The sequence below is a fragment of the Mustelus asterias genome, assembly GCF_964213995.1.
Source record: "Mustelus asterias chromosome 26 unlocalized genomic scaffold, sMusAst1.hap1.1 SUPER_26_unloc_29, whole genome shotgun sequence".
NCBI classification, from domain to species: Eukaryota; Metazoa; Chordata; class Chondrichthyes; order Carcharhiniformes; family Triakidae; genus Mustelus; species Mustelus asterias.
In genome coordinates, this window is record NW_027590097.1 from 380,363 (window position 1) to 407,714 (window position 27,352).

Below are 27,352 nucleotides of genomic sequence, written 5' to 3' on the forward strand. Positions count from 1 at the left end.
CGTCTGCAAACTTTGTTACCCTACACTCAGTCCCCTCCTCCACATCGTCTATATAAAGTTTTGAACCATATTCAACCAATGCATAGACTGTGAAAGACAGTATAATATTAAAGAGCAACATGAATTTATTTGCGAATGCATGCATGAGGCGGGAGACACAGTCAATGAGGGTTGACTGTCCTGTCTGAACTAATATTAAAAGGTAAAATTATTATGTTATTCTGGCCATTTCAATACCCCACCCTGTCTCGTCAATCAAAACTGGAGGGCCCAATCACAATATTCAACGTTAGTACCTCTGCCAAAAACGTTCCACCTGTCAACAGGAATAGGAGATTCCTTCCCCTTTATCTCGGAAACCTAACCCACGTCATCAACAGTAACTAACATCTTAGGATTTTTAGTTGGTGAAAGGAGTTACTCTTTCGCTGGAACCGGGGCCTCCTTTATCAGCTTGAGAGACTTATCTAGCCTCGCTACCCATGAGCGAATTTACTACCTTAAATAGTAGGCCTATTAACCTTGGCTTTTGCATAGCCAAAACCAGATAACAGAAGCTGCCTTTCTGTGCTCCATTATATCAAAAGATTTCGGCCTGTCTATCACTGCATTTACCATCATGCTGCAATCAGAACGAAGCCTGCCAAGGCGCACAAGACATATATATTGAAAATACCATTTAAGCTTATAATACTTGGTTAATTTGTGGTTGTACAGTTTATAATACCTTTGCAGTTTACAATACCTTTTGCATATTTTGTCCCAGGCACATTGTGAATATGTGTATCAGACACGTTCTACTTACCTTAACCCAGTCTACTTACGTTAGTAAAACTAAAATGAAGGGTCACACACTAAGAATTCTATACCACCACTCCCCCTCCCTCCCCCCCGCATCAGTCCCTGTTGTTGGCCCTTGGCTATAGCCCAAGATAAGGCCACTCAAATAAAAGTGTCCCAATCCTTGTTCCTGTGTCCTGAAGTATGACTGGTCCCTTCTTATCTTGCTTGCTCAACTTAACTGTCATCACTGGCACCATCCCTTCTGTGGACTTCGACAACCTTGCACAAGCACACTTAATTACATTGACAAGCACCATCAATTCCAAGAACACCATGAAAAATATTGCAGTCGCTTGTAGGATTGATGTGTCCAAGTAGCCCGGCCAGCGTGAGAGCCAAGCACCTAAGGTTAATGGTACAAGGTATTTGAGTATTTCCACCTCTTTCCTGAAATGATTAACCGGATTAGATATGTTTTCTGAACTATCTGGTACGTACGTGCAACATTCTGATCCAATCACTGCACAAGTCCTGCCCCTTGCCGCCAAGACATGATCTAATGCCAATCTGTGTTGAAGTAACACAGTTTGCATGGTTACCATCTCGTCATTAACCTTAGCAATGGCAGTTGCTGCATCACTGGCGACTTGTTCCAAAATGGAGTGGAGAACCAGAATTTCACAGATCGCTTGAGCTACTCCATATTGGGAAAACAATATGCCAAAGTACCGTTGTGTTGCTGGAAAACCTCGTCGATGTCTTGGCAGGGGAAGGAATTTAGGAATGTGATATATGCATGGGAATGCATATCCAAGGTAACACAACTCCTTCCATCCGACAGGGAGCCAAGGAAATGCCCTCTCTCCACAAATCCATTACTTTCCACTGAGAGTTGGATAAGTATTGCCTCCTCTGCAGCAATAAGAAATATTGCAAGACTGATCATTACGAGGTGGATTCAGGCATAGCCAGATGGTTCGATATATCATGTGGTCACATTCACTTATGCCTACGTTTTCCCCTTGGCCTTCCATGTTTCAAACACAATATATCCCTTTTGGTTTTGGTGTTGGCTGTTTTAAAACTAAACTAGGAGCTGGTTTCCCTATGACTTAATTTCGCTGCGCAAGGCTCACTGCTATGAAATTCTTCACTTACCCATGTACTGATGAATCCTGATATTGGATGTCCAGGATGCATGGAATTCCGGGCTGTTTGATCCACCTTTACTAATTCAGACCATGTTAAGGGCATTGGCTGCAATGGTATTCCCCCTCCTGCATGTATGGGGATGTGCGAACATACACAACACTTCGCCTGACTGGTCAATCTAGCATATGTTTGTCCCATATATTCGTAAGTATTAACAAGTACCACCCGAGGGGAATGCTGAAGGTGCTCAGTTGCTGGTCCCACCTGAGTCCAAATCTGTACGTTCAATACTAACAAGACATAATCACAAGCATTCATTACAACAATCTCTACAACTTCTGTCTTACAATCAAACACAATTGTTGATCAATTTCAGGTAATAATACAGCTTGTTTACAAAACTTGCACAATCACTGCGCCACAATTGCATGCGCTCACGACTTGACTTGCTTCCGCATTGGGGGATGTCCGGTCGAACTTAATTGGAACTGTGCCTTGATTGTAGCTGTGGCAGGTCAGAGACCTTCTGTGCACATAATCTGTAATAGAATTCAGATGGCCTCGCGAACTTAAATTTAACAATCAGAATAAATTTGATCTAATCAGATTTTCGCCACTTATACTATTATATTAAACCATTCAGTCGCTGGGTCAGGTTTGGAATTTTGGGGTTTACCAACGGCGTTCACTGAGTCCAGTGTTTCCAGCGCGGGTCGCACTTCTCACCAATTAGGGCACATGTCTGCCCTGTAACCAACACATCAATAGGCCCTTCCAAGCGATCTCCTAGCCCCTTTTTGCCTGTCATGAGCTTCACCATTACCTTATCTCCTGGTGAAGGCAATTTAGGAGTACTCTGTCCCACCAATTTAGTCCAATCTCGGTGCTGCTGTTGCGCGATCAACTTCCTCATGAGTAAATGTAGAATGTCTATTAGATCATTCCATATTCAATTCATCCTCTCGACCATCCCTCAACTCTAAGGGTGCTATGGCATGTGAAACCTCTGTTTTATTCCCAACATACGGCAGAGCTCTATCAACGCACCCCCCCCCCCCACCCACCACCACCACCCCCCCCCCCCCCCCCACACCCACCCCCGGCCCCTACACATACCGTGAAATGAGTTCCATGATTAGAATCCAGCTGAAGAGGCATTCTCCACCTGGGTATTCTCTCACTTGCTAATATCACAGCTACTGTTGTAGCTCTGGTATCATTACATGAAAATGCTTCAACCCATCGAGTAAACTAGTCTACAATTTCTAAACAGTACGCTTTCCCTGTACCCGTGGGAATGGCCCTGGCACATTCATTCGTAAATTCTCCCAGGGTCCTTTGGGTCTGAGTTGACTTCCCATTTTAATCTTGCAGGGACGTCCTGGTACCACTAGGGTGCACTTCAGACCCTCTGACAATGTTCCCATTTCTTCAAGAAATCAAGCATTCTGTCCCTGCTCATGTGTACTATTCCGTGATAAGTCTTCAGCAGCTAATGCTGTATTATTTCAGGAACTATTATTGTCCCTTCTCTCCTCCATAAGCCATTATCACCTTTCCATTCTCTATCTTTTTTTCCATTCTCCTTTTCCTCTTCATCTGCTTGTTCCTGCACGTGTTTAACATCAATATCTGGACTGTCCTCAACTGCTATTGCTGCTAACCCTACAGGCTTTGTCCACTCCCAATCCGGTTTCACCTGGTCAGCAAAATGATTTCCTTGCTGGACTTTAGCAGGTCGAATAGGATGGAAGAAAATAATATTAAGGGTAAGACGCGTGGCAGTGTGGAAGATCAGAAGGATCTTGGGGTCCGGGTTCATAGGACACTCAAAGCCGCGTCGCAGGTAGAGGCTGTGGTTAAGAAGGCATATGGAATACTGGCCTTCATCAGCAGAGGAATTGAGTTTAGAAATCGGGAGATAATGCTGCAGCTGTACAGGACCCTGGTCAGTCCCCACCTGGAGTATTGTGCCCAGTTCTGGTTGCCTCATTACAGAAAGGATGTGGAACCATAGAAAGGGTGCAGAGGAGATTTACAAGGATGTTGCCTGGATTAGGTGACATGCCTTATGAGGATAGGTTGAGAAAGCTAGGTCTTTCCTCCTTGGAGAGACGAAGGATGAGAGGTGACCTGATAGAGGTGTATAAGATGTTGAGAGGTATTGATAGAGTGGATTCTCAGAGGCGTTTACCCAGGACTGAAATGGTTGCCACAAGAGGACACAGGTTTCCGGTGCTGGGGAGTAGGTACAGAGGAGATTTTGGCGTAGGTTTTTCACTCAGAGAGTGGTGGGTGCGTGAAATCGGCTGCCGGTAGTGGTGGTGGATTGAGATTCGATAAGGTCTTTTAAGAGACTTTTGGATAAGTTTATGGAAGTTAGTAAGATAGAGGGTTATAGGTAAGCTGAGTCGGTAGGGATATGTTCGGCACAACTTGTGGGCTGAAGGACTTGTTTGTGCTGGAGCTTTTCTATGTTCTCTGTTTTATGTTAGTTGTTCTCCAATCCTCTGGCACCTCATCCATGGCTAAATACGATGCAAAGATTTTGGCAAAGTCCTGAGCAATTTCTTCCCTCCCCTCTCTCAGTATACGTGGTTAGCCCCCATCTGCTCCTGGGGACTTGATTACCTTAATGTTTTTTCAAAATCTTAAACTCAAATGCCTTCTACATTTCTATCTCGCCATGTCCTGAAATGTCAACATCCTCCTTTTTGCACTCACCATCGACCACATCTTCCTGCTCCTCTCATAATGTTAGGGGGACTGCATTTTTCATTCGCTGGTCGTAACATAGCCACAAAAGACGCTATTACTATCAATTACTGATCCAACACTGACGATTATTCATCTGCTAACCCTGGGACAACTGACAGTACCATACATCAGATTAACATCAAGAAATATCCAAGGTTCGTTTGTCAGGATGAAAGAGCGAGCCTGGCAGACAGTTGACCATGACAAAACGTTTGTGCAGCAAGGAGTCCAACAACACGAGGTTAAAGTCCAACAGGTCTGTTTGGTAGCAAACGCCACTAGCTTTCGGAGCGCTGCTCACAAGCAGCAAACAGGGCATATAAAGACACAAACTCAATTTACAGAACAATGAATAATGTTTGGAATGCGAGTCTTTACAGCTAATCAAGTCTTAAAGGTACAGACAAAGTGAGTGGGGGGAGCATTAAGCACAGGTTAAAGAGATGTGTATTGTCTCCAGACAGGGCAGCCAGTCAGATTTTGCAAGTCCAGGCAAGTTGTGGGGGTTACGGATAGTGTGACATGAACCCAAGATCCCGGTTGAGGCCGTCCTCATGTGTGCGGAACCTGGTTATCAGTCTCTGCTCAGCGACTCTGCGCTGTCATGTGTCGTGAAGGCCGCCTTGGAGAACGCTTACCCGAATATGAGAGGCCGAATGCCGTGACCACTGAAGTGCTCCCCAATAGGAAGACAACAGTCTTGCCTGGTGATTGTCGAGCGATGTTCATTCATCCATTGTCGTAGCGTCTGCATGGTTTCTTCAATGTACCATGCCTCGGGACATCCTTTCCTGCAGTGTATCAGGTAAACAACATTGGCCGAGTTGCAAGAGTATGTACCATGTACCTGGTGGATGTTGTTCTCTCGTGAGATGATGGCATCTGTGTCGATGATCCGGCACATCTTGCAGTGGATGCTGTGGCAGGGTTGTGTGGTGTCGTGGTCACTGTTCTCCTGAAGGCTGGGTAATTTGCTGCGGACAATGGTCTGTTTGAAGTTGTGCGGTTGTTTGAAGGCAAGAAGTGGGGGTGTGGGAATGGCCTTGGCGTGATGTTCGTCCTCATCAATGACATGTTGAAGGCTCCGGTGGAGATGTCGTAGCTTCTCCGCTCCGGGGAAGTACTGGACGATGAAGGGTACTCTGAACATCTCCTCCGCTGAGCAGAGACTGATAGCCAGGTTCCGCACACATGAGGACGGCCTCAACCGGGATCTTGGGTTCATGCCACACTATCTGTAACCCCCACAACTTTATATGCCCTGTTTGCTGCTTATGAGCAGATCTCCCACTCACCCGATGAAGGAGCAGCGCTCCGAAAGCTAGTGGCGTTTGCTACCAAATAAACCTGTTGTACTTTAACCTGGTGTTGTTAGACTCCTTACTGTGTTTACTCCAGTCCAATGCCGGCATCTCCACGTCAAAACGTTTTTGGACAGGGGAGATATTTCCAACTGATTTGACATTTGAATTATTTTTGTTTTATCAGTTGGTAAAACTTGTGCGAAGAAAGAGAGAGAAAGCATAGGAAAGGTTTCTTTCTTTAGAAAACTTCGAATGAACGTTATAATGAGAGGAATAAAGCATAAATAAACGGGAACTTATACCAAATAATTGTTACCTCATGTTTGTAAAATAATAGTTGGAGCCAATGTCTCTGCCTCCCGCCTCTGAAGTTCATTCCTGAGCATGCAAATATAGTGGTTATTTTCTACATTGGTCATCTAGAATAACGTCATATGAGGGGTGACTAAGTTGATTAGGATTTAGAAGAGGCGGGACTTCATGGAACCTCAGAAAGTTCTATCATGAATAAACAGGGTAGATTCATAAAGAATGTTCCCGAAAATGGGAGATTCATTAATTGGGGTCATGGTTTGAGGATAAGGGGTAAACCTTTTTGAACTGAGCTGAGGAGAAATGTTTTCAGCCATAGAGTGGAGAATCTGTGCAATTCCCTCCCACAGAAAGTAGTTGAGGTCAAAACGTTGTGTGATTTCGAGAATAAGTTAGGCATCGCTCTTGGGGCTCATTTGATAATGGGATATGGGGGGATGTTGGGATCAGGATTTTGAATTTCGTGATCAGCCATAATCAAAAGGAATGACGGAGCAGGTGCTAAGAGAGGAATTACCGACTCCTTCTATTTACTATGTTCACATGCTGTGGAGAATCGAGTTCATGCCCCGAAACAGTGCTACATGAATTCAAGTAATGAAGTAAATATAGAACAACAAAGCCATCATCAGCAATGCAATCAATGTAACCAATTGAAATTCCTAGAGCCAGAAAAGAGCAAATGAGTATTCCATGTGGCTCTCTGGGCCAACAGAAATTATAGATTCCACTCCATCTTCAAGGTCCAGTATTCTACCATTATCGTCAAGCAAATGATCAATGACTCGCTCAATGAGAAGATGTTCTGCTATGCTGCCAGGAGCAGCACCAGGCCTATGTGAAAATGTTGTGCAAGCCTGGTGGAGCGACAGCATACAACTGTACACGTGCACAACAGGAGGAGGAGCTGCAGCATCGGACAACCAATGGAGAAGAAAACAAATCCCAAATGATTGCTGAACCATATCAGGAATGGACATGAGCTTGAAGCAACAAATCTACCCCCGCCCCTACCAACAGATGCGCCCTGGCATGCTGAGCATTCCTTGTGTATTTCTTTACTTTTTAATTTCATTCAGCTTCATATTCAGTATAGAGTCATAGAGTTATAGAGGTTTACATCATGGAAACAGGCCCTTCCACCCCAACTGGTCTATGCTGCCCAGTTGTCACGATTAAGCTCGTCCCAATTGCCAGCATTTGGCCCATATGCCTTCGCATCAATCCTGCCCATGCACTTGTCTAAATGACTTTTAAAATATAAAATTGTACCTGCCTCTACTACTGCATTAGGCAGCTCGTTTCAGAAACTGACCATCCTCTGTGTGAAAGAATTGACCCTCTAGATTCTTTTCTATCTCTCCACTCTCACCTGAAACCTATGCCCTCTAGTTTTAGACTATCCTATCTTTGGGAGAAGATGTTGACTATCTTTCTTATCTATGCCGTCCATTATTTTATATATCTGTATTAGATCAGCCCTCAGCCTCCTGCTCCACGGAAAAAAATCCCAGTCTATCCAGCTTCCCCATTAATCTCAAAACCTCAAGCCCCGGTAGCATCGTAGAAAATCTTTTCTGCACTCTCTCTCGTTGAATATCATTATTTCCATAATAAGTTGACCACAACTGTACACTGTATTCGAAATGTGGGCTCACCAATACCTTGTACAATTTCAATAAGACGTCCCAACTCCTGTATTGAATGTTCTGACCGATGAAACAAAGCATGCCGAATGCTCTCTTCACCATCCTGTCCAGCAGTGTCTCCACTTTCAAAGAACTATGAACCTGCACTCCTCGATCTCTTTGTTCTATAACTCTCCCCTACGCCTAACTTTAACTGAGTAAGTCCTGCCCTGGGTTCAAGACACCAAAATTATCACTTCACATTTATCTGAATTAAAATCCAACTGCCATTCATCGGCCCATTGGTCCAATTGACCAAGATCCTGTTTCAATCCGAGATAACCGTCTTCACTGTCCACTCTGCCACCAATCTTGGTGTCATCTGCAAACTTACGAACCACGCCTCCTAAATTTTCATCCAATCAATAATATAAATGACAAATAACAGCGGACACAGCAATGATCCCTGACGCACAGCACTGGTCACAGGCCTCCAGTAGAAAAACAGCCCTGTTTAATCGCTCTCTGTCTTCTGTCATCAAACCAACTTTGCATCCAATTGGCTCCCTCACCCTAGATCGCGTGCGATTTAACCTCATGCAGCAAAATGCATTATGGTGCCTTGGCAAAAGCCTCACTAAAGTGTATATTGAGAACGTGGTCTGCACTGCCCTCATCTCCCTTCTTGCTAACCCTTTCAAAAAATTCAATCAGCTTGGCGAGACATGAATTTCCACTCAGAAATCCATGCTGATTGTTCCGAATCATTCATTTCCTCTCTAAATACCTGTCGATCCTGTCTCTCTGAATAATTTCTTGAAACTTAAGCAGTCCCGTCTTTCGGCTCACCAGCCTGTAGTTCCCAGGCTTTTCCCTGGAGACCTTCTCAAACAAAGGCACAACATATTCCCGCCGCCAATTTTCATGCAGCTCACGTGGTGCTGTCGATGATACAAAGGCCTCTGCGGGCAGCTGCAATTTTCTCCCTATTCTCCCGTGTTGTTTTTCCACAGGAGTGGATATATTTGTTCATTATTAGACGGTGTTAATTTCTAATCAGACTTCTGAAAATCAAGCAGCACATGCAGCAATGTCAGGTGCGAGTTCGCGTATTCCATGTTGCTAACTTGCCTCACGAATGCCACCTCAGTTCCACAATCTATTAGACACAATTCAAGAACCGGAAGGAATACTCTCCACGTGTCCGGATGAGAGCAGTGGTATCTGCACGCAAACAGTTTGACACGGAATTGGCTGCGCATTTCGATTATTATATGATAGCCTTGTCACTCACACGCCAGTCTGTAGAATTAGTCGATAGCGAACTACTATAGGCTGCATGAGGAACCTGTGATGCAGTGGCCAGCGTCCTCACCTTTGAGCCGGAATCTACGGATAGAATTCGCACTTCAGGACCTGTTGTCCAAAGATAATACATTCGGAGCCGGCCCCACCGTTTTGAGTAACAACATTATATCTGTCCAGGATACACCAGGGGGAGGAAGTAAGAGTTGGAATGATTTTTGGGGCGGCACGGCAGCAAACTGGTTAGCACTGCTTCTTCACAGCTCCATGGTCCCGGGTTCGATTCCCAGCTCGGGTCACTGTCTGTGTGGAGTTTGCACATTCTCCTCGTGTCTGCGTGGGTTTCCTCCGGGTGCTCCGGTTTCCTCCCACAGTCCAAAGATGTGAGGGTTAGGTTGATTGGCCAGGTTAAAAATTGCCCCTTTGAGTCCTGGGATGTGTAGATTAGTGGGTAAATATGTGGGGGTAGGGCCTGGGTGGGATTGTAGTCGGTGCAGACTCGATGGGCCGAATGGCCTCCTTCTGCACTGTAGGGTTTCTATGATTTCTATGATTTCTATGGTCAGGTATATCATGGAAAGAAATTTGACTTCGAACAATCAGGATCCATCGCTCCAGGCCGCAAGAAGCATGTTAAAGTGGATCATACCACAGGAAGACAGAATCCGTGTGTGACTGGTTGTGTCAATTGGCTGGATGGAAGGTGTGGAATATATTAGTGACAACATAGAAACAAAGAAACTAGAAGCAGGAATAGGCCATTGAGTATCACAGAGTATCCATTGATTGTAAACCTCACATCTCATTCATGGTTCTGTATAAGGCATTGATACAATATGCAGGTGTCTTTGATGGCCTTGTCACTCACTCCGCAGTCTTTAGAATAAGCAGATAACGAACTACTATTGACTGCATGAGTGACCTGTGGTGCAGTGAGCAGCGTCCCCGCTTTGAACAAGAATGTACGGATATAATTCTCACTTCAAAATTCTTTCACCAGTGAAGCTTGGCATTAACTTTAAACACAGGGACCTTAATGTCCTTCATTCATCTGAATGGGTGAAAAACAGTCAGTATCTGGGCGTTGACATTTCGCAATGTTTCTAATGTTGAACCCGCATCTTTGACCTAAAGAGCGAGTTAAGAAGAGCCAGGAGGGGACATGAGAAGTCTTTGGCAGATAGGATCAAGGAAAACCCAAAAGCTTTCTCTAGGTATGTCAGGAGTAAAAGAATGACTAGGGTAAGATTAGGGCCAGTCAAGGACAGTAGTGGGAATTTGTGCGTGGAATCTGAAAAGATAGGAGAGGCACTAACTGAATATTTTTCGTCGGTATTCACACAGGAGAGGGACAGTGTTGTCGAGCAGAGTACTGAGATGCAGGCTGTTGGACTGGACGGGATTGAGGTTCATAAGGAGGAGGTGTTAGCAATTCTGGAAAGGGTAAAAATAGATAAGTCCCCTGGGCCAGATGCGATTTATCCTCGGATTCTCTGGGAGGCGAGAGAGAAGATTGCAGAGCCTTTAGCTTTGATCTTTGTGTCGTCATTGTCTACAGGAACAGTGCCAGAAGACTGGAGGATAGCAAATGTTGTCCCCTTGTTCAAGAAGGGGAGTAGATACAACCCTGGTAATTATAGACTCGTGAGCCTTACTTCAGTTGTGGGCAAAGTTTTGGAAAGGATTATAAGAGAGAGTATTTATAATAATCTAGAAAGGAATAATTTGATTAGGAATAGTCAGCACGGTTTTGTGAAGGGTAGGTCGTCCCTCACAAACCTTATTGAGTTCTTTGAGAAGGTGACCAAAGAGGTGGATGAGGGTAAAGCGTTTGATGTGGTGTATATGGATTTCAGCAAGTGTTTGATAAGGTTCCCCATGGTAACCTATTGCAGAAAATACGGACACATGGGATTGAGGCTGATTTACTGGTTTGGATCAGGAATTGCCTTGCTGCAAGAAAACAGAGAGTGGTGGTTGATGGGAAATGTTCATCCTGGAGTTCAGTTCCTAGTGGTGTACCGCAAGGATCTGTTTTGTGGCCACTGCTGTTTATCATTTATATAAATGACCTGGATGAGGGCGTAGAAGGATGGATTATTAAATTTGCGGATGACACCAGAGTCGGTGGAGTTGAAAACAGTGCGGAGGGAAGTGGCTGGTGACAGAGGGACATAGATAAGCTGCAGAGCTTGGCTGAGAGGTGGCAAATGGAGTTTAATGCGGAAAAGTGTGAAGTCATTCACTTTGGAAGGAGGAACAGGAATACAGAGTACTGGGCTAACGGTAATATACTTGACAGTGTGGATGAACAGAGAGATCTGGGTGTCCATGTGCATAGATCCCTGAAAGTTGGCACCCAGGTTGATAGGGTAGTTAAGAAGGCTTACGGTGTGTTAGCTTTTCCCACATTTCCCACAGAGGATGCGCGCGCGCGCCACAGAGGATGCGCGCGCGCCACAGAGGATGCGCGCGCGCGCGCCACAGAGGATGCGCGCGCGCCACAGAGGATGCGCGCGCGCGGCACAGAGGATCGGGGGGAGGGGCAGAGAGGATCGGGGGGAGGGGCAGAGAGGATCGGGGGGAGGGGCAGAGAGGATCGGGGGGAAGGGCAGAGAGGATCGGGGGGAGGGGCAGAGAGGATCGGGGGGAAGGGGCAGAGAGGATCGGGGGGGAGGGGCAGAGAGGATCGGGGGGAGGGGCAGAGAGGATCGGGGGGAGGGGCAGAGAGGATCGGGGGGAGGGCAGAGAGGATCGGGGGGAGGGGCAGAGAGGATCGGGGGGAGGGCAGAGATGATAGGGGGGAGGGGCAGAGAGGATCGGGGGGAGGGGCAGAGAGGATCGGGGGGGAGGGGCAGAGAGGATCGGGGGGAGGGGCAGAGAGGATCGGGGGGAGGGGCAGAGAGGATCGGGGGGAGGGGCAGAGAGGATCGGGGGGAGGGGCAGAGGGGATCGGGGGAGGGGCAGAGGCGGGGGCGGGGAAGCTGGAGGCGGGGGGCGGGAAGCTGGAGGCGGGGGGGGAAGCTGGAGGCGGTGGGGTGGGAAGCTGGAGGCGGGGGGGGAGAGGGGATATTGGGGGTGAGAGACTGAGGGCGGGGGGTTTAAAAGGATTGGGAGTGGATTCAGGAGAGGGGTTCGGGGGGGATTGAGCTGAGAGGGGTATCTATAGGGCATTGGCAGTAAGGGGAGGGGGGGACTCAGCAGCGGGTTTTGGGTCTGTTGGTGGCGCGGGGAAAGGCGTTGGGGGAACAGATGGAGAGGGGTAGCAGGGGGGGCAAACTCGGGGTGGGGGCAAACTCGGGTGGGGGCAAACTCGGGGGGGGCAAAGTCAGGGGGAGCTGGGCAATTCGGGGGGGAATGTCGGGGGGGGGCAATGTTGGGGGGGGCAAGTCATTTGGAGGGTTAGGGTTCGGACAAAGTCGGGGGGGCAGTCAGAGGGGGCAAAGTCGGGGGGGGGAATGTCGGGGGGGGGCAATGTCGGGGGGGGCAATGTCGGGGGGGGGCAATGTCGGGGGGGGGAATGTCGGGGGGGGAATGTCGGGGGGGGGAATGTCGGGGGGGGATGTCGGGGAGAGAGATTGAGAGGGAGAGAGATTGAGAGGCAGAGAGATTGAGAGGGAGAGAGATTGAGAGGGAGAGAGATTGAGAGGGAGAGTGATTGAGAGGGAGAGAGATTGAGAGGGAGAGAGATTGAGAGGGAGAGAGATTGAGAGGGACTGAGATTGAGAGGGAGAGAGATTGAGAGGGAGAGAGATTGAGAGGGAGAGAGATTGAGAGGGAGAGAGATTGAGAGAGAGAGAGATTGAGAGAGAGAGAGATTGAGAGGAAGAGAGATTGAGAGGGAGAGAGATTGAGAGAGAGAAATGTTGAGAGAGAGAAAGATGGAGAGGGAGATTGAGAGGAGGCTGCAAACAGAGAGAAAAGCAGGGCTGAGGCGGGAAAGGTGCAGACAGAAAGTGAAGAGGTTCATACTCACCATCGCACATGTTTTCACTCGGTGATCTCTCCAACTCCTTCCATCCCCTCTCCCATGGCGGGGAGAGAGATCCAGGAACAGGGGCTTTGTGCTGGGAAAGGGGGGGGGGAGTTAAAATATCAGAGCTGGAACTCCATGCAAGCACACACTGACTCACTCACTCACAAAGACACAGCTTACCTGATACTTACCAACCCACGTGGAGAGAGAGACTGGACAAAGGAGCCTCAGCCTTTTTATAACCTCACTGAGTCACTCAAACTGTCCACACCTCCCCAATCACCCCCCCATCTAACCACAGCGCCTCCACCTCACCTGAACCCACCTACTCCAGGTATGGGCCAGTCCCACACCAACCTGTCTCTGAGTGTGTGTGGGGGGGGGTGTTTGTGTGTGTAGGGGTTAGTGAGCACCAGGCAAATGGTTCATCCCAAGGCTCTCCCTTCCCCCCCCCCATCCCAGCTTCACATCACCAGCACTGGTAGCTGAGAGAAGATGGATTTAAATGAACCAGCAGCCCTGCACTGCCAGGGAGAGAGAGAGAGAGAGAGGCCAGGTCTGAATGTGGATTGTACAACTTGTTCATCCAGGACTCCATCCGCTACAGGTTTGCACCCTTTGCCGATTCTTGCAAAGTTCACTTTTCCTTAAGTTGCGTGAACTGAAACAAGATCTTGCAAAGTTCTTTGTTGCTGCGTTTCCAACTCCCACTTCTGATTTACAATGCTGTGTGTCCGGGTCTGTGTGTGTGTGTGTGTGCCCTGTGCTTCATGGTTAATGATTCCCCACTGATCAGAGCTGCAAAATAAAGCGTTTAGCCTTTTTTTAACAGAAGCACTGGCTGGGGGAGGGGAGGGAGAGAATGAGAGTGAAGTTTCTGTCTGATAAATGCTGTAAATGTGTATTTAACCAGCAGCTCTGCAGAGAGACAGATGCAGGATTTTAAACTCTCTGGGAGCTGCAGGCAGGGACTCACACACACACACACACACACACAGATAGACATCAGCTCCTGTTTCACACCAACAACCAGGCTGGAGTCGATGCAGCTAATTTCCATCCAGAAATGTACTTGATCCATGAAGTTCAGTGAGGGTTACATTCCCATGACTTCCCATTCAGTCCAATCCAGTTCAGTTTGTTGGAATGCAGTGTGGGAGCCTCTGAGGGAGTTTGGCTCTGCGGGGGGGGGGGGGTTCACTTTTCTCTTATTCAACCTCTCCTGTCTTCCACCGTCTCACAGACCTTCCTTTCGTCCCTGTCCCACCCGCCCCTTTCTCCAAACCTGTTACATTTTTAACTTTCCCCAGTTCACAGGAAAGGTCACAGACCTGAAATGTTAACTCTGTTTCTCTCTCTCTCTCTGCACAGATGCTGCCGAACCTGCTGAGTTTAATTCCAGCATTTCCCTGTTTTCTAAGATTTCACAGAATAGTGTTCGTGCAGGAGGAGGCCATTTGGCCCATCGTGTCTGCACCAGCTCTCCAATGTGCTGTTAAATCAGAGATTGATGTAAAACTGAGATCTGTTCCTGACTGAGAGCGAAACGGCAGGTTTACATTTCCAGACTGAAAATAACTGGCCAATATTTTGTGCAGATTGTTCCCAGTTCCTTGCTTGTGGTCTATCCCGAACTGCCCTTGAACTGAGCAGCTTGCTTGCTGGGCCATTCCAGAGTCAACCACATCGTGTGGACCTGGATTCACATGAAAGACTGACAGGGACTACCAGACCTGCTGAGATTTTCCAGCATCCTCTGGTCTTATTCTGGAGTCGGATAAATTCCTTCTCTGAAGGGCATCGGTGAACCAAATGGGTTTTAACGGCAATGGTTTCATGGTCATCACCAGGCCTTTAATGACAGATTTTTATTGAATTGAGATTTCACTATTTGCTGTGGTGTGATTGGAAGCTGGCTGCCCAGTGCATTACCCTCGGACTCTGGGCTCCCAGTCCAGTGACAATACCACCACACCATCAGATTGAGAGCATTTGTGTGATAGTCCCCAGTCTACCACTTTCAGGCCGGTCTCAATATGTTTAAAATAAACCGTTTTAAAATAAATCAATTCAAGTCTACATTAAATACCAGTTGGAGGAATTCACAGTTGCCTGGGGCAGTTTTCTAACACATTACCATCTTTCTATAGATAAGGAATCAAGTATTGTACACAATACTCCAGATGTGGTCTCTCCAATGCCTTGCACACTGGAAACATACTGGAATTTAGAAGAATGAGAGATCAAATTGACAAGATGATAAAAGGTGTGGATAAAGTAGACGTGCAGCGGAAGCTTCGTCTTGTGGGACATTCTAGGACGAGTGGTCATAGTCTTAGGAGAAGGGGCAGCAAATTTAAAACAGAGCTGAGGAGAAACTACTTCTCCCAAAGGGTTGTGAATCTGTGGAATTCGCTGCCCCAAAGAGCGGAGGATGCTGGGACAGTGAGTAAATTTCAGGAGGGGTTAGACAGATTTTTAATTGGTGATGGGTTGAAGGGTTATGGGGAGAAGGCAGGAAAATGGGGATGAGGAGCATATCAGCCATGATCGAATGGCGGAGCGGACTCGATGGGCCGAATGGCCGAATTCTGCTCCTATATCTGAGGAATTTCTGACCCTTCCTATTTAATAATTCATTCCCTCATAATAAATGGTAACATTTTATGACATTTCTAATTAATTGCTGTACCTGTATATTAGCCCCTTTTGATTCATGCCCAAGGACGGCCCAATCCCTCTGTCCCTCAGAATGTTGTGATCTCGCACCATTTAGTTATTAAGTGTATTTTATATTCATCAGGCCAAAATGTGCATTTTCACATCCGCCCATTAAACACAATTTGGCGAAGCTTTGCCAATTCACTGAACTATTTATGTCCCTCCATCGTCCCCTTACATCCTCATCACCATTTATTTTCCAATCTATTGTTGTGTCATCAGCAAACGTAACATCCATATCTGCTCTGTGACATATCACTGTGTAATCTAACAATTACTCCAGTTCCCCTGGATTCCTGCTCTGTGACATATCACTGTGTAATCGAACAATTAATCCAGTTCCCCTGGATTCCTGCTCTGTAACATATCACTGTGTAATCGAACAATTAATCCAGTTCCCCTGGATTACTGCTCTGTAACATATCACTGTGTAATCTAACAATTAATCCAGTTCCCCTGGATTTCTGCTCTGTAACACATCACTGTGAAATCCAACAATTAATCCAGTTCCCCTGGATTCCTGCTCTGTAACATATCACTGTGTAATCTAACAACTAATCCAGTTCCCCTGGATTCCTGCTCTGTGACATATCACTGTGTAATCTAACAACTAATCCAGTTCCCCTGGATTCCTGCTCTGTAACATATCACTGTGTAATCTAACAATTAATCCAGTTCCCCTGGATTCCTGCTCTGTAACATATCACTGTGTAATCTAACAACTAATCCAGTTCCCCTGGATTCCTGCTCTGTAACATATCACTGTGTAATCTAACAATTAATCCAGTTCCCCTGGATTCCTGCTCTGTAACATATCACTGTGTAATCTAACAATTACTCCAGTTCCCCTGGATTCCTGCTCTGTGACATATCACTGTGTAATCGAACAATTAATCCAGTTCCCCTGGATTCCTGCTCTGTAACATATCACTGTGTAATCGAACAATTAATCCAGTTCCCCTGGATTACTGCTCTGTAACATATCACTGTGTAATCTAACAATTAATCCAGTTCCCCTGGATTTCTGCTCTGTAACACATCACTGTGAAATCCAACAATTAATCCAGTTCCCCTGGATTCCTGCTCTGTAACATATCACTGTGTAATCTAACAACTAATCCAGTTCCCCTGGATTCCTGCTCTGTGACATATCACTGTGTAATCTAACAACTAATCCAGTTCCCCTGGATTCCTGCTCTGTAACATATCACTGTGTAATCTAACAATTAATCCAGTTCCCCTGGATTCCTGCTCTGTAACATATCACTGTGTAATCTAACAACTAATCCAGTTCCCCTGGATTCCTGCTCTGTAACATATCACTGTGTAATCTAACAATTAATCCAGTTCCCCTGGATTCCTGCTCTGTAACATATCACTGTGTAATCTAACAATTAATCCAGTTCCCCTGGATTCCTGCTCTGTAACATATCACTGTGTAATTTAACAATTAATCCAGTTCCCCTGGATTCCTGCTCTGTAACATATCACTGTGTAATCCAACAATTAATCCAGTTCCCCTGGATTCCTGCTCTGTAACATATCACTGTGTAATCTAACAATTAATCCAGTTCCCCTGGATTCCTGCTCTGTAACATATCACTGTGTAATCTAACAATTAATCCAGTTCCCCTGGATTCCTGCTCTGTAACATGTCACTGTGTAATCTAACAATTAATCCAGTTCCCCTGGATTCCTGCTCTGTAACATATCACTGTGTAATCTAACAATGAATCCAGTTCCCCTGGATTACTGCTCTGTAACATATCACTGTGTAATCTAACAATTAATCCAGTTCCCCTGGATTTCTGCTCTGTAACACATCACTGTGAAATCCAACAATTAATCAAGTTCCCCTGGATTCCAGGGACCCAGGTTCGAGTCCCGGCTTGGGTCACTGTCTGTATAGTGTTTGCACATTCTCCCCGTGTCTGCGTGGGTTTCCTCCGGGTGCTCCGGTTTCATCCCGCAGTCCAAAGATTAGGGTTAGGTGAATTGGCCATGCTAAATTGCCCCTTAGTGTCAGGGGAACTAGCGAGGGTAAATGCATGGCATCATGGGGATAGGGTCTGGGTGGGATTGAGGCCGGTGCAGACTCCATGGGCCAAATGGCCTCTTTCTGCACTTTAGGATTCTATGTACTAATCCTCACCACAAAAGTGATGCACAATCTCCAAAATAATTTGTATGGTGCTGTTTATTCTGAAGTGATTGTGGATTTGAAATTGACTGCAGTAACAGCTCTTTTAAAATGGTTTGGAAAGTAATAGTAACCCCTCGCACAAAACAATTCAGTTTTAATTCTTAGCTATCGACATCGTCGTACGGAACAGGAAGAGGATGAAGAGCTACTGTCAGAAAACAGCAAGGCAACCAATGTCTGCACAAGGTTTGAAGAATCCACATCATGTGTGTAAAGCCATTTTATTCATTATTTCACACATGAGTTAATGTAGCTCAGTTTTCACTACCTTTTCCCAATTGCTTTCACATTTTCAGTCACCATTCATCGATGTGCAGTGTTCAATTTTGTCAAAATTAGACCTTTGGGAACATTTGAGCTTGTTGTAATTAAATCTCCAAAAACAGCACCTCCCGTTCTCCTGGTTTAATTGGCTGTATTTATTGGCATAAGGGGTCTTTTTAATGGAACAATCTACTAATGCTGACAGACACCACGGACTCACTCCAGCCTAACTTGTAATCTGACATCATATTTTCTGACTGGATATTGTGGATATTGAGTATTTTGAGGTCAGATTCAGCATGAATAAAATGCAGGGTAAAGCTGAAAGATCTCCCTCATGCCAGTATGACATGTGTTTCATATATCAGCCTTTCACCTTGTTCTTTGTTTTGTTCAGCTTTGCCCTCTCAACCAATGCTCCCAAGGAACTGAGTAGAAACTGCTGCAACTTATTTTTGATGGTGTCCTAGCAGCCATTTTAACATGTTAGTGTGCGCCACATGAAAAGGAACATCTGTTTTCATGAGGAATAATTGGATTATCATACAGATTGCGTACATGTAACATGCTGTCCTTTTGGTGTTGAGAATCATGGATAATCTGTTCCTTACCCTATGAAATGGTGAGCTGAATGATCTGTTCTCCCAAATGGCATTTCCCCAATCAAAGAACAAAGAAAAGTACAGCACAAGACAGGCCCTCCAGCCCTCCCAGCCTGTGCCAATCATGATGCCCTCACTAAAATAAAGAAAAACCCTTCTGTCCTTATTTGGGTCTGTATCCCTCTATTCCCTCCCTATTCATTTACCCGTTGAGATGCCTCTTAAATGTTGCCAATGTGCCTGCTTCCCCCACCTCCCCTGGTAGTGCATTCCAGGCACCCACCACTCTGTGAGAAACTTCCCCCACACATCTCCCTTAAATTTTATACCTCTCACCTTGAACCTGCGCCCCCTTGTAATTAACACTTCCACCCTTGGAAAAAAGCTTCTGACTATCCACCCTGCCGATGCCTCTCATCATTGTGTCCACCTCTATCAGGTCTGTCCTCAGCCTCTGTCTTTCCAATGAAAACAAACCTAGTTTATTCAACCTCTCCTCATAGCCAACACCCTTGAGACCAGGCAACATCCTGGTGAACCTTCTTTGCACTCTCTCCAAAGCTTCCACGTCCTTCTGGTAGTGTGATGACCAGAACTGCACGCAATGCTCCAAATACTCATAACATATTCAAAATCCCAGTAATGTCCATGCAATGATTTCTTACAAATCAGTCAAAGCCCAGTAAACTGATTCCTCACCATCATTCCTTCACTCTGCCCTCCCAATCTTGCTCATACTTGCCTTAGTGAAGTTTAGGTGCTCTGTTTAACAGTTTATGTTTCTGTATAAACTTTGGCCTTCTTTTACAGGTCAATTTAGTTGCTCTCGAATGGTAGTAGTCGTGGTGAAAATCACCACCTTTGTTTTGGAGCCTGCGTCTGAACGCTGACATTCTTTATGCAAACATTGAGACCCTAATACCAAATGGATTGTGCTGCTTGCTTTTTGTTGTCTCAAGCTGTCATGGTGCTTTCAGTTCAATGGTTCCTGAAACAGTAATACTTTTCCTTTTGGTCATGGCACTGATTTCATTTCCCCTTGAGCTGTATTCTGTGCAGACTCTTGCAACGGTCGAAGGCTCTAAATATTTGGGGTCTCTTCCACAGATGTAAAAGGAGGGAAACTCCGCCACTATCAGATCCGTGGACTGAATTGGCTGATTTCTTTATCTGAGAATGGCATTAATGGTATCCTGGCAGATGAAACGGTATGAATACACATTGATTGTAGACATAACAATTGTTTGGTGTAGGCATGTGAGATGTTTAGTTTAAAGGATTTAAGAAGATAAATGTCTCTGTAGTGTACTGGTTATCACGTTCGCCTAACGTGAAAGGTTCCCGGTTCAAAACGGGGTGAAGCATTCATTATATGTATTCAAGAGGCGGCTCGGTAAAGCACTTGGGGTGAATGGGATCAAAGGTTATTGGGGGGGAGGGGGGAAACAGGATGAGGCTATTGAGTTGGATGATCCGCCATGATCGTAATGAATGGTGGAGCAGGCTCGAAGGGCCAAATGGCCTCCTCCTGCTCCTATCTTCTATGTTTGTAAATAGGGAACAAGTATCTTCTCCCGGATGTTCGAGGGTGTACCATTCAAAGATTAGCGGAAACCTGGAACGTTTGTTTTCTCCTCCTTCCTGCCAAAACCTAGCCTTTTATTTTATAAAAAACTTGAGACATGGTTATTCTGGACATGTCAAAACTGAGACGAAGGTTTTTGTTAGATTTGTGTGAAGGGAAATGGAACCAAGGCAGATAAATTGAGTTACGATGTAGATAAGCTATGATCGAATTAAATTGCAGAACAAACTTGATGGGCTGAATGGTTTCTTCCAGTACATTTCAGAAATGCTTCAACTGATGAAAAAACAGCCTTTGATTCTAAGAGAATTAATTGTTTTACTTTGTTTAACAGGGTCTCGGGAAGACTTTGCAAACTATTGCTCTTCTTGGGGACATGAAACATGATAGAAACATTCCTGGACCTCACATGGTTCTAGTCCCCAAGTCTACACTGCACAACTGGATGCTTGAGTTCAACAGATGGATACCGACTCTTCGAGCTATTTGTTTAATACGTGACAAGGATCAAAGGGTAAGAACTGTGTTTTATGTTCCCTAAAATACTGTTGGAAAATACAGCTGATGCATGGAGTTTAATTTGAAAATGCATTGCACGCTGTGGAAGTAATCCGTGCAGTGCTTGTTGGATCTCCTGCCACATGTTGGCCGACCCCAGTGGGAAAGTACAACTACCCTTGCTGCCCCAGCATCGGAACAAGAAAAAACAGCCAGGATTCTTAAAGCTGGTTGCTATCTCCACATCTGTCATTAACCAAATAGGAATTCAGTAATCCGCAAGCACTTGCTGTCAAAACCTGTGTGTGAAAAAGCTGCATGGGTGAGGTACCAAAGGACAGACAGCATCTGTTGGGCAAGTCGCGAGAGAGTCAGTTCATTCACGGGGGAGCAAGATTCTTTTTACCACTAAACACTGACCCATAAACATAACGGCACATTTTGGAATATCTCCCAAAGGTAGGGGAGTCAAACTAGAGGGCATAGGTTTAAGCTGAGAGGGAAGAGATAGGAAAGGGTCCAGAGGGGCAACTTTTTCACTGAGGGTGGTGAGTGTCTGGAACAAGCTGCCAGAGGTAGTAATAGAGGCGGGTACAATTTTGTTTTTTAAAAAGCATTTGGACAGTTAGATGGGTATGGAGGGATATGGGCCGAATGCGGGCAATTGGGACTCGCTAAGTGGGTTTAAAAAGAGCAGCATGGACAAGTTGGGCTGAAGGGGCTTTTTCCATGCTCTGAACCTCTATGAGCTGGTTTAAATTGCTGAATAAATAACCACTAGCATTGCCGTTGTGTGAACAAGCACTTTGTGTAATAAAAATACAATAAATGAAGGACTCATCAAACCTGGGATACAATTTTAATAAATTTAGACTTAACAAATTGAGATTTTGTATTTGGCCATTGTTCAATCTTTAATATTAATCCTGCCTTTCACTGTATTGAATTTACTTTCGTCGACTCTCTCAAAAACATGTTTTCAACATGCATGTGGAGAATGGATCTGTCGCCAGTGTTAACGGCAGCCCTCAAGGTTCCTTGAGACTGGCTTTGGAGATCAGCTTTTCTTTGCTCTGCATAACTAAAATCCGAGATTTGCCACGCAGACAACGTTTGAGTGTAAATTTGCAAATATGTTAATTATATAGTAATTTATTGCTCTCTCCTTGCTTTGCAACACTCTGGGCGGGATTTTCCAGCCCCATCAGTGGCAGGGAATATCGTGTGCTGGACTGGAACATCTTGAGGTGGTGGCACAGTGGTGAGCACTGCTGCCTCACAGCAAGAGTTTTAACAACATCAGGTTAAAGTCCAACAGGTTTATTTGGTAGCAAATGCCTTTCGCTTTCGGAGCGCTGCTCCTTCGTCAAAAGTCTCACAGTCCAAAGAAGCGCAGGTTAGGTTGATTGGATCATGCTAAATTAACCCTAATGTCAGGGGGGGGGGGCGGTTAACAGGATAAATATGTGGAGTTACGGGAATAGGGCCTGGGTGGGATTGTGGTCAGTGCAGACTCGATGGGCCGAATGGCCTCCTTCTGCACTGTAGGGATTCTATTCTATTCTATTCTAACTAATAGAGTCCCAAAGATCCTGTAGTTAAAATTCTGCATCTATAAGCCGCAAGATTCCGATGGACTGAGTCCGCTCCAGTAATAGGAGATTTCATCTTCTGGACTACAGAGAGGGAGAGCTGGAGAAAGATCGAGAAGGCCATGAAATAGAAAGAAAGGGAGAGAGGGGTGAGAGACAGGCAGAGCGAGCTCCAGACAGAGGGATTCTATGGTTTGGAGAATAGGGCCTGGGTGGGATTGTGGTCGGTGCAGACTCAATGGGCCGAATGGCCTCTTCCTGCACTGTAGGGATTCTATGGTTTGGAGAGTTGCCAAGAGCCAATTGCCCTTTGGCCACTCTCCACCTTTGCCTGTTCTGCCCTTGACGCTGCTCACTGCTGGCGGGGCTGGAAAATCCCAACGTCAGTGTTTTATTCAGCTAAATTTGTCTGATTAATGCCTGTGATCAGATCTGTTTCTGCTGCGTCCCAATTGTCTTCGAGAAAAATAAATTTCTGGTGTTTGGAAAACTGAAATGTAACCCACTTCTTACTTCATCAGGCAGCTTTCATCAGAGATGTCCTCCTTCCTGGAGAGTGGGATGTCTGTGTGACGTCGTATGAAATGCTCATCAGGGAGAAATCTGTTTTCAAAATATTTAATTGGCGATATCTGGTTATAGATGAAGCCGACAGGATCAAAAATGGGAAACCCTTAGGTAAGTGTGTTTTCCCTTCATTTTCTCTGCTCTCTTCCCCATCCCGTCCATTACCACCAGAGTTAATGGCTACCATTGTAGTGAATGCTACATTTTCTGCCTCATCTTCAGGTGAATTGGGGAGAAACGCAGGCTTGATTTGTAGCATGGGGGCATGAGCAGGGGGCGACATGGTAGCTCGGTGGTTCGCACTGCTGCCTCACAGCGCCAGCGACCCAGGTTCGATTCCCAGCTTGGGTCATCGTCTGTTTGGAGTTTACACGTTCTCCCCGTGTTTGCGTGGGTTTCCTCCGGGTGTTCCGGTTTCCTACCACAGTCCAAAAAAATTGCTGGTTTGGTGCTTTGGCCGTGCTAAATTCTCAGTGTACCGAAGTGTGGCGACTAGGGGATTTTCAGAGTAACTTCATTGCCGTGTTAATGTAAGCCTACTTGTGCCACTAATAAATAAACTTTAAATCTTTGTAAACCATGTGTCACATTCTCGGTTACATATCATGGAGTGAGGTTATTTTTGAGCAAGGTGCAGTTATGTGTGGGACCAGACAGAAAATGAGGCACAGAAGTTTGCTGCACACTGTTCCCCTGGAGAGGGGAATGCAAAGACGGGGTAAGACGGAGTGGCAAAGAACATTAAAAAAGTATTCAGTGTGGATGGAAGTGACTGTTCTCTGGTGAATGAGATAACGAAGGACAGGAAGATTGGAACAAAAGGTTGGAGGGAAATCCAGGAGTAGAGATTTTGAAATGAAGGAAAATGATACATTTTGAGTACTCATGGTTAATATAATTGTTATTTGCTGCTTTCACTGTTCCTTCACACTTCCATCAAAGCTTTAAGAGCTAAATTAAAAGGGCTATTTATTGTCACAGATGGAATGTGAATCTTGAGGAAAAGAGCGCTTTAATCTCACAATCCAATGCAGACAATCATTTTTTAAGTTAAAGTTTATCAGTGTCACAAGTCGGCTGACATTAACACTGTAATGAAGCTACTGTGAAAATCCCCTGGTCGCCAAACTCTGGCGCCTGTTCGGGTTGCACTGAGGGAGAATTTAGCACAGCCAATGCACCCTAACCAGCATGTCTTTCGGACTGTGGGAGGAAACCGGAGCACCCGGAGGAAACCCACACAGACATGGGGAGAACATGCGGACTCCACACAGTTACGCAAGCCGGAAATCAAACACTGGTCCCTGTTGCTGTGAGGCAGCAGTGCGAACCGCTGTGCCATATTCAATCAAATTACTCCAGGGGTTCAGAAACTTCTGGGAAAGTTATTCCACCATTAATTATTGAGGCTCGATAGTTAATCTCTGGGTTTTAACACCAGTGGAAGAGTGGAGTGGAAATATTTGAATTGAAAATCAAAGATCAGATCTGTTTATTCAGACTGTAGTGTGCTCTTGTTTTAAAAGCTTTTTAACCAGCTGCTCCTTCCACAACCATTGCTTTTTAACCAGCTGTCCCTTCCACAAACATTGCTTTTTAACCAGCTGCTCCTTCCACAACCATTGCTTTTTAACCAGCTGCTCCTTCCACAACCATTGCTTTTTAACCAGCTGCTCCTTCCACAACCATTGCTTTTTAACCAGCTGTCCCTTCCACAACCATTGCTTTTTAACCAGCTGCTCCTTCCACAACCATTGCTTTTTAACCAGCTGCTCCTTCCACAACCATTGCTTTTTAACCAACTGCTCCTTCCACAACCATTGCTTTTTAACCAGCTGCTCCTTCCACAACCATTGCTTTTTAACCAGCTGTCCCTTCCACAACCATTGCTTTTTAACCAGCTGTCCCTTCCACAACCATTGCTTTTGAACCAGCTGCTCCTTCCACAACCATTGCTTTTTAACCAGCTGTCCTTCCACAACCATTGCTTTTTAACCAGCTGCTCCTTCCACAACTATTGCTTTTTAACCAGCTGCCCCTTCCACAACCATTGCTTTTTAACCAGCTGCTCCTTCCACAACCATTGCTTTTTAACCAGCTGCTCCTTCCACAACTATTGCTTTTTAACCAGCTGCTCCTTCCACACCCATTGCTTTTTAACCAGCTGCTCCTTCCACAACCATTGCTTTTTAACCAGCTGTCCCTTCCACAACCATTGCTTTTTAACCAGCTGTCCCTTCCACAACCATTGCATTTTAACCAGCTGCTCCTTCCACAACCATTGCTTTTTAACCAGCTGTCCTTCCACAACCATTGCTTTTTAACCAGCTGCTCCTTCCACAACCATTGCTTTTTAACCAGCTGCTCCTGCCACAACCATTGCTTTTTAACCAGCTGCTCCTTCCACAACCATTGCTTTTTAACCAGCTGCTCCTTCCACAACCATTGCTTTTTAACCAGCTGCTCCTTCCACAACCATTGCTTTTTAACCAGCTGCTCCTTCCACAACCATTGCTTTTTAACCAGCTGTCCCTTCCACAACCATTGCTTTTTAACCAGCTGCGCCTTCCACAACCATTGCTTTTTAACCAACTGCCCCTTCCACAACCATTGCTTTTTAACCAGCTGCTCCTCCCACAACCATTGCTTTTTAACCAGCTGCTCCTTCCACAACCATTGCTTTTTAACCAGCTGCTCCTTCCAAAACCATTGCTTTTTAACCAGCTGCTCCTTCCACAACCATTGCTTTTTAACCAGCTGTCCCTTCCACAACCATTGCTTTTTAACCAGCTGCGCCTTCCACAACCATTGCTTTTTAACCAACTGCCCCTTCCACAACCATTGCTTTTTCACCAGCTGCTCCTTCCACAACCATTGATTCGATTTGAAAGAAATACCATTCAATTGTGGACGGCTCTGGAAGTTTCCATATTCCCGTCTTGCAAGTTATAGATAACCGTTTGTAATCTTGATGTACTATTACTACACTTGCTTTTTGCTTCCTAATGCAAAGCATTTGGTGCCACTATATCTGAATTCATTGGAGAAATGACAGACACGAATACACACCTAAAAGTTCAGCGAACTTTTAAATGCAGTCTGAATCTACAGTTGTGCCAGGAGTATGATTCAAACTTGTACCCAGTTTGTACCGTCATGTTTTTAAATCTGCTAAATTTACAGCTCTCTGAAATAGTGAGAGAATTTAAAACAACAAATGGATTATTGCTCACGGATTCACCACTTCAGAACAACCTGCACGAACTCTGGGCTCTGCTCAACTTCCTCCTCCTGGATGTCTTCAATTCGTCTGCAGTAAGTAATGAGAAAAGCAGCTTGACAGTGACTGTACCGTTTGTCTAAGGTTCAATTACAGTGTTTCAACCTATTTCTTTTTGGAAGGCATGAGAGAATGCTGCAAAGTTGTGTCTTTTTCATTTTTGAAGCTAGTGTCAGGGGAAGCTGTCCAACTTGCTGGAGGGTGTTGTGTGACACCATTGTTCCTTGCATTGGGAGCAGCCAGGTCGCTAAATGGCCGCAGTCTGTGTATTAATTTGTCCACCTGCCCAAATTTTCTGAGCACTATATTCACCATATGTGTGTCGATGCAGAGTCCAATTGGTGATGTCTGCTCCTCTAACCGTTCAAACTGCTATTGACCATTCCTGATGCTCAGTGTCACATCTGCCTTACACTGCGAAGCGTATTTAACATGCTTGATGTTTCCTTGAGCAAAACTGTCACCTTGTGTCACAATTCTAAACTTACATTAAAAGCATGCTGGGGTGAGAGCTTACATTATCCATATCTATCTCAATCCACAAATTAGCTGTCAGAAGTATTTTTGTTAAAGTAAGAAAAGTTATGTTTCTAACTGAATGCCTAACTGCCCATTCTTCCTGTGTGGGTGTCCTGTAGCTTGTTGCAGAGATGGGAGTAGGTGGTCCAAGGGAAAAAATGATTTTTTTCCATGTTGAATTGCTCATCTGCCGACCAGCTGAAACTGATTTGCAATTGTTACAGACAAGAAGGGCCAAAAGGCCTGTTTCTGAGCTGTAATTTTCTATGGTTCTATGAACCGACACGTTAACCTTAAGCGAATC

The 27,352-nt window shown here is 45.5% G+C and overlaps 1 protein-coding gene across 1 annotated transcript; it reads left to right on the forward strand.

The window, feature by feature from the left end:
- The first annotated feature begins 984 nt into the window (after positions 1-984).
- On the forward strand, positions 985-26,612 carry LOC144482137 (SWI/SNF-related matrix-associated actin-dependent regulator of chromatin subfamily A member 5-like). Its single transcript, XM_078201359.1, has 7 exons — positions 985-1,138; positions 2,312-2,449; positions 18,234-18,347; positions 20,115-20,215; positions 20,927-21,106; positions 23,204-23,368; positions 26,433-26,612. Exons 1-7 carry the CDS (start codon positions 985-987, stop codon positions 26,610-26,612), a joined length of 1,032 nt encoding a protein of 343 aa, XP_078057485.1.
- The last annotated feature ends 740 nt before the right edge of the window (positions 26,613-27,352 follow it).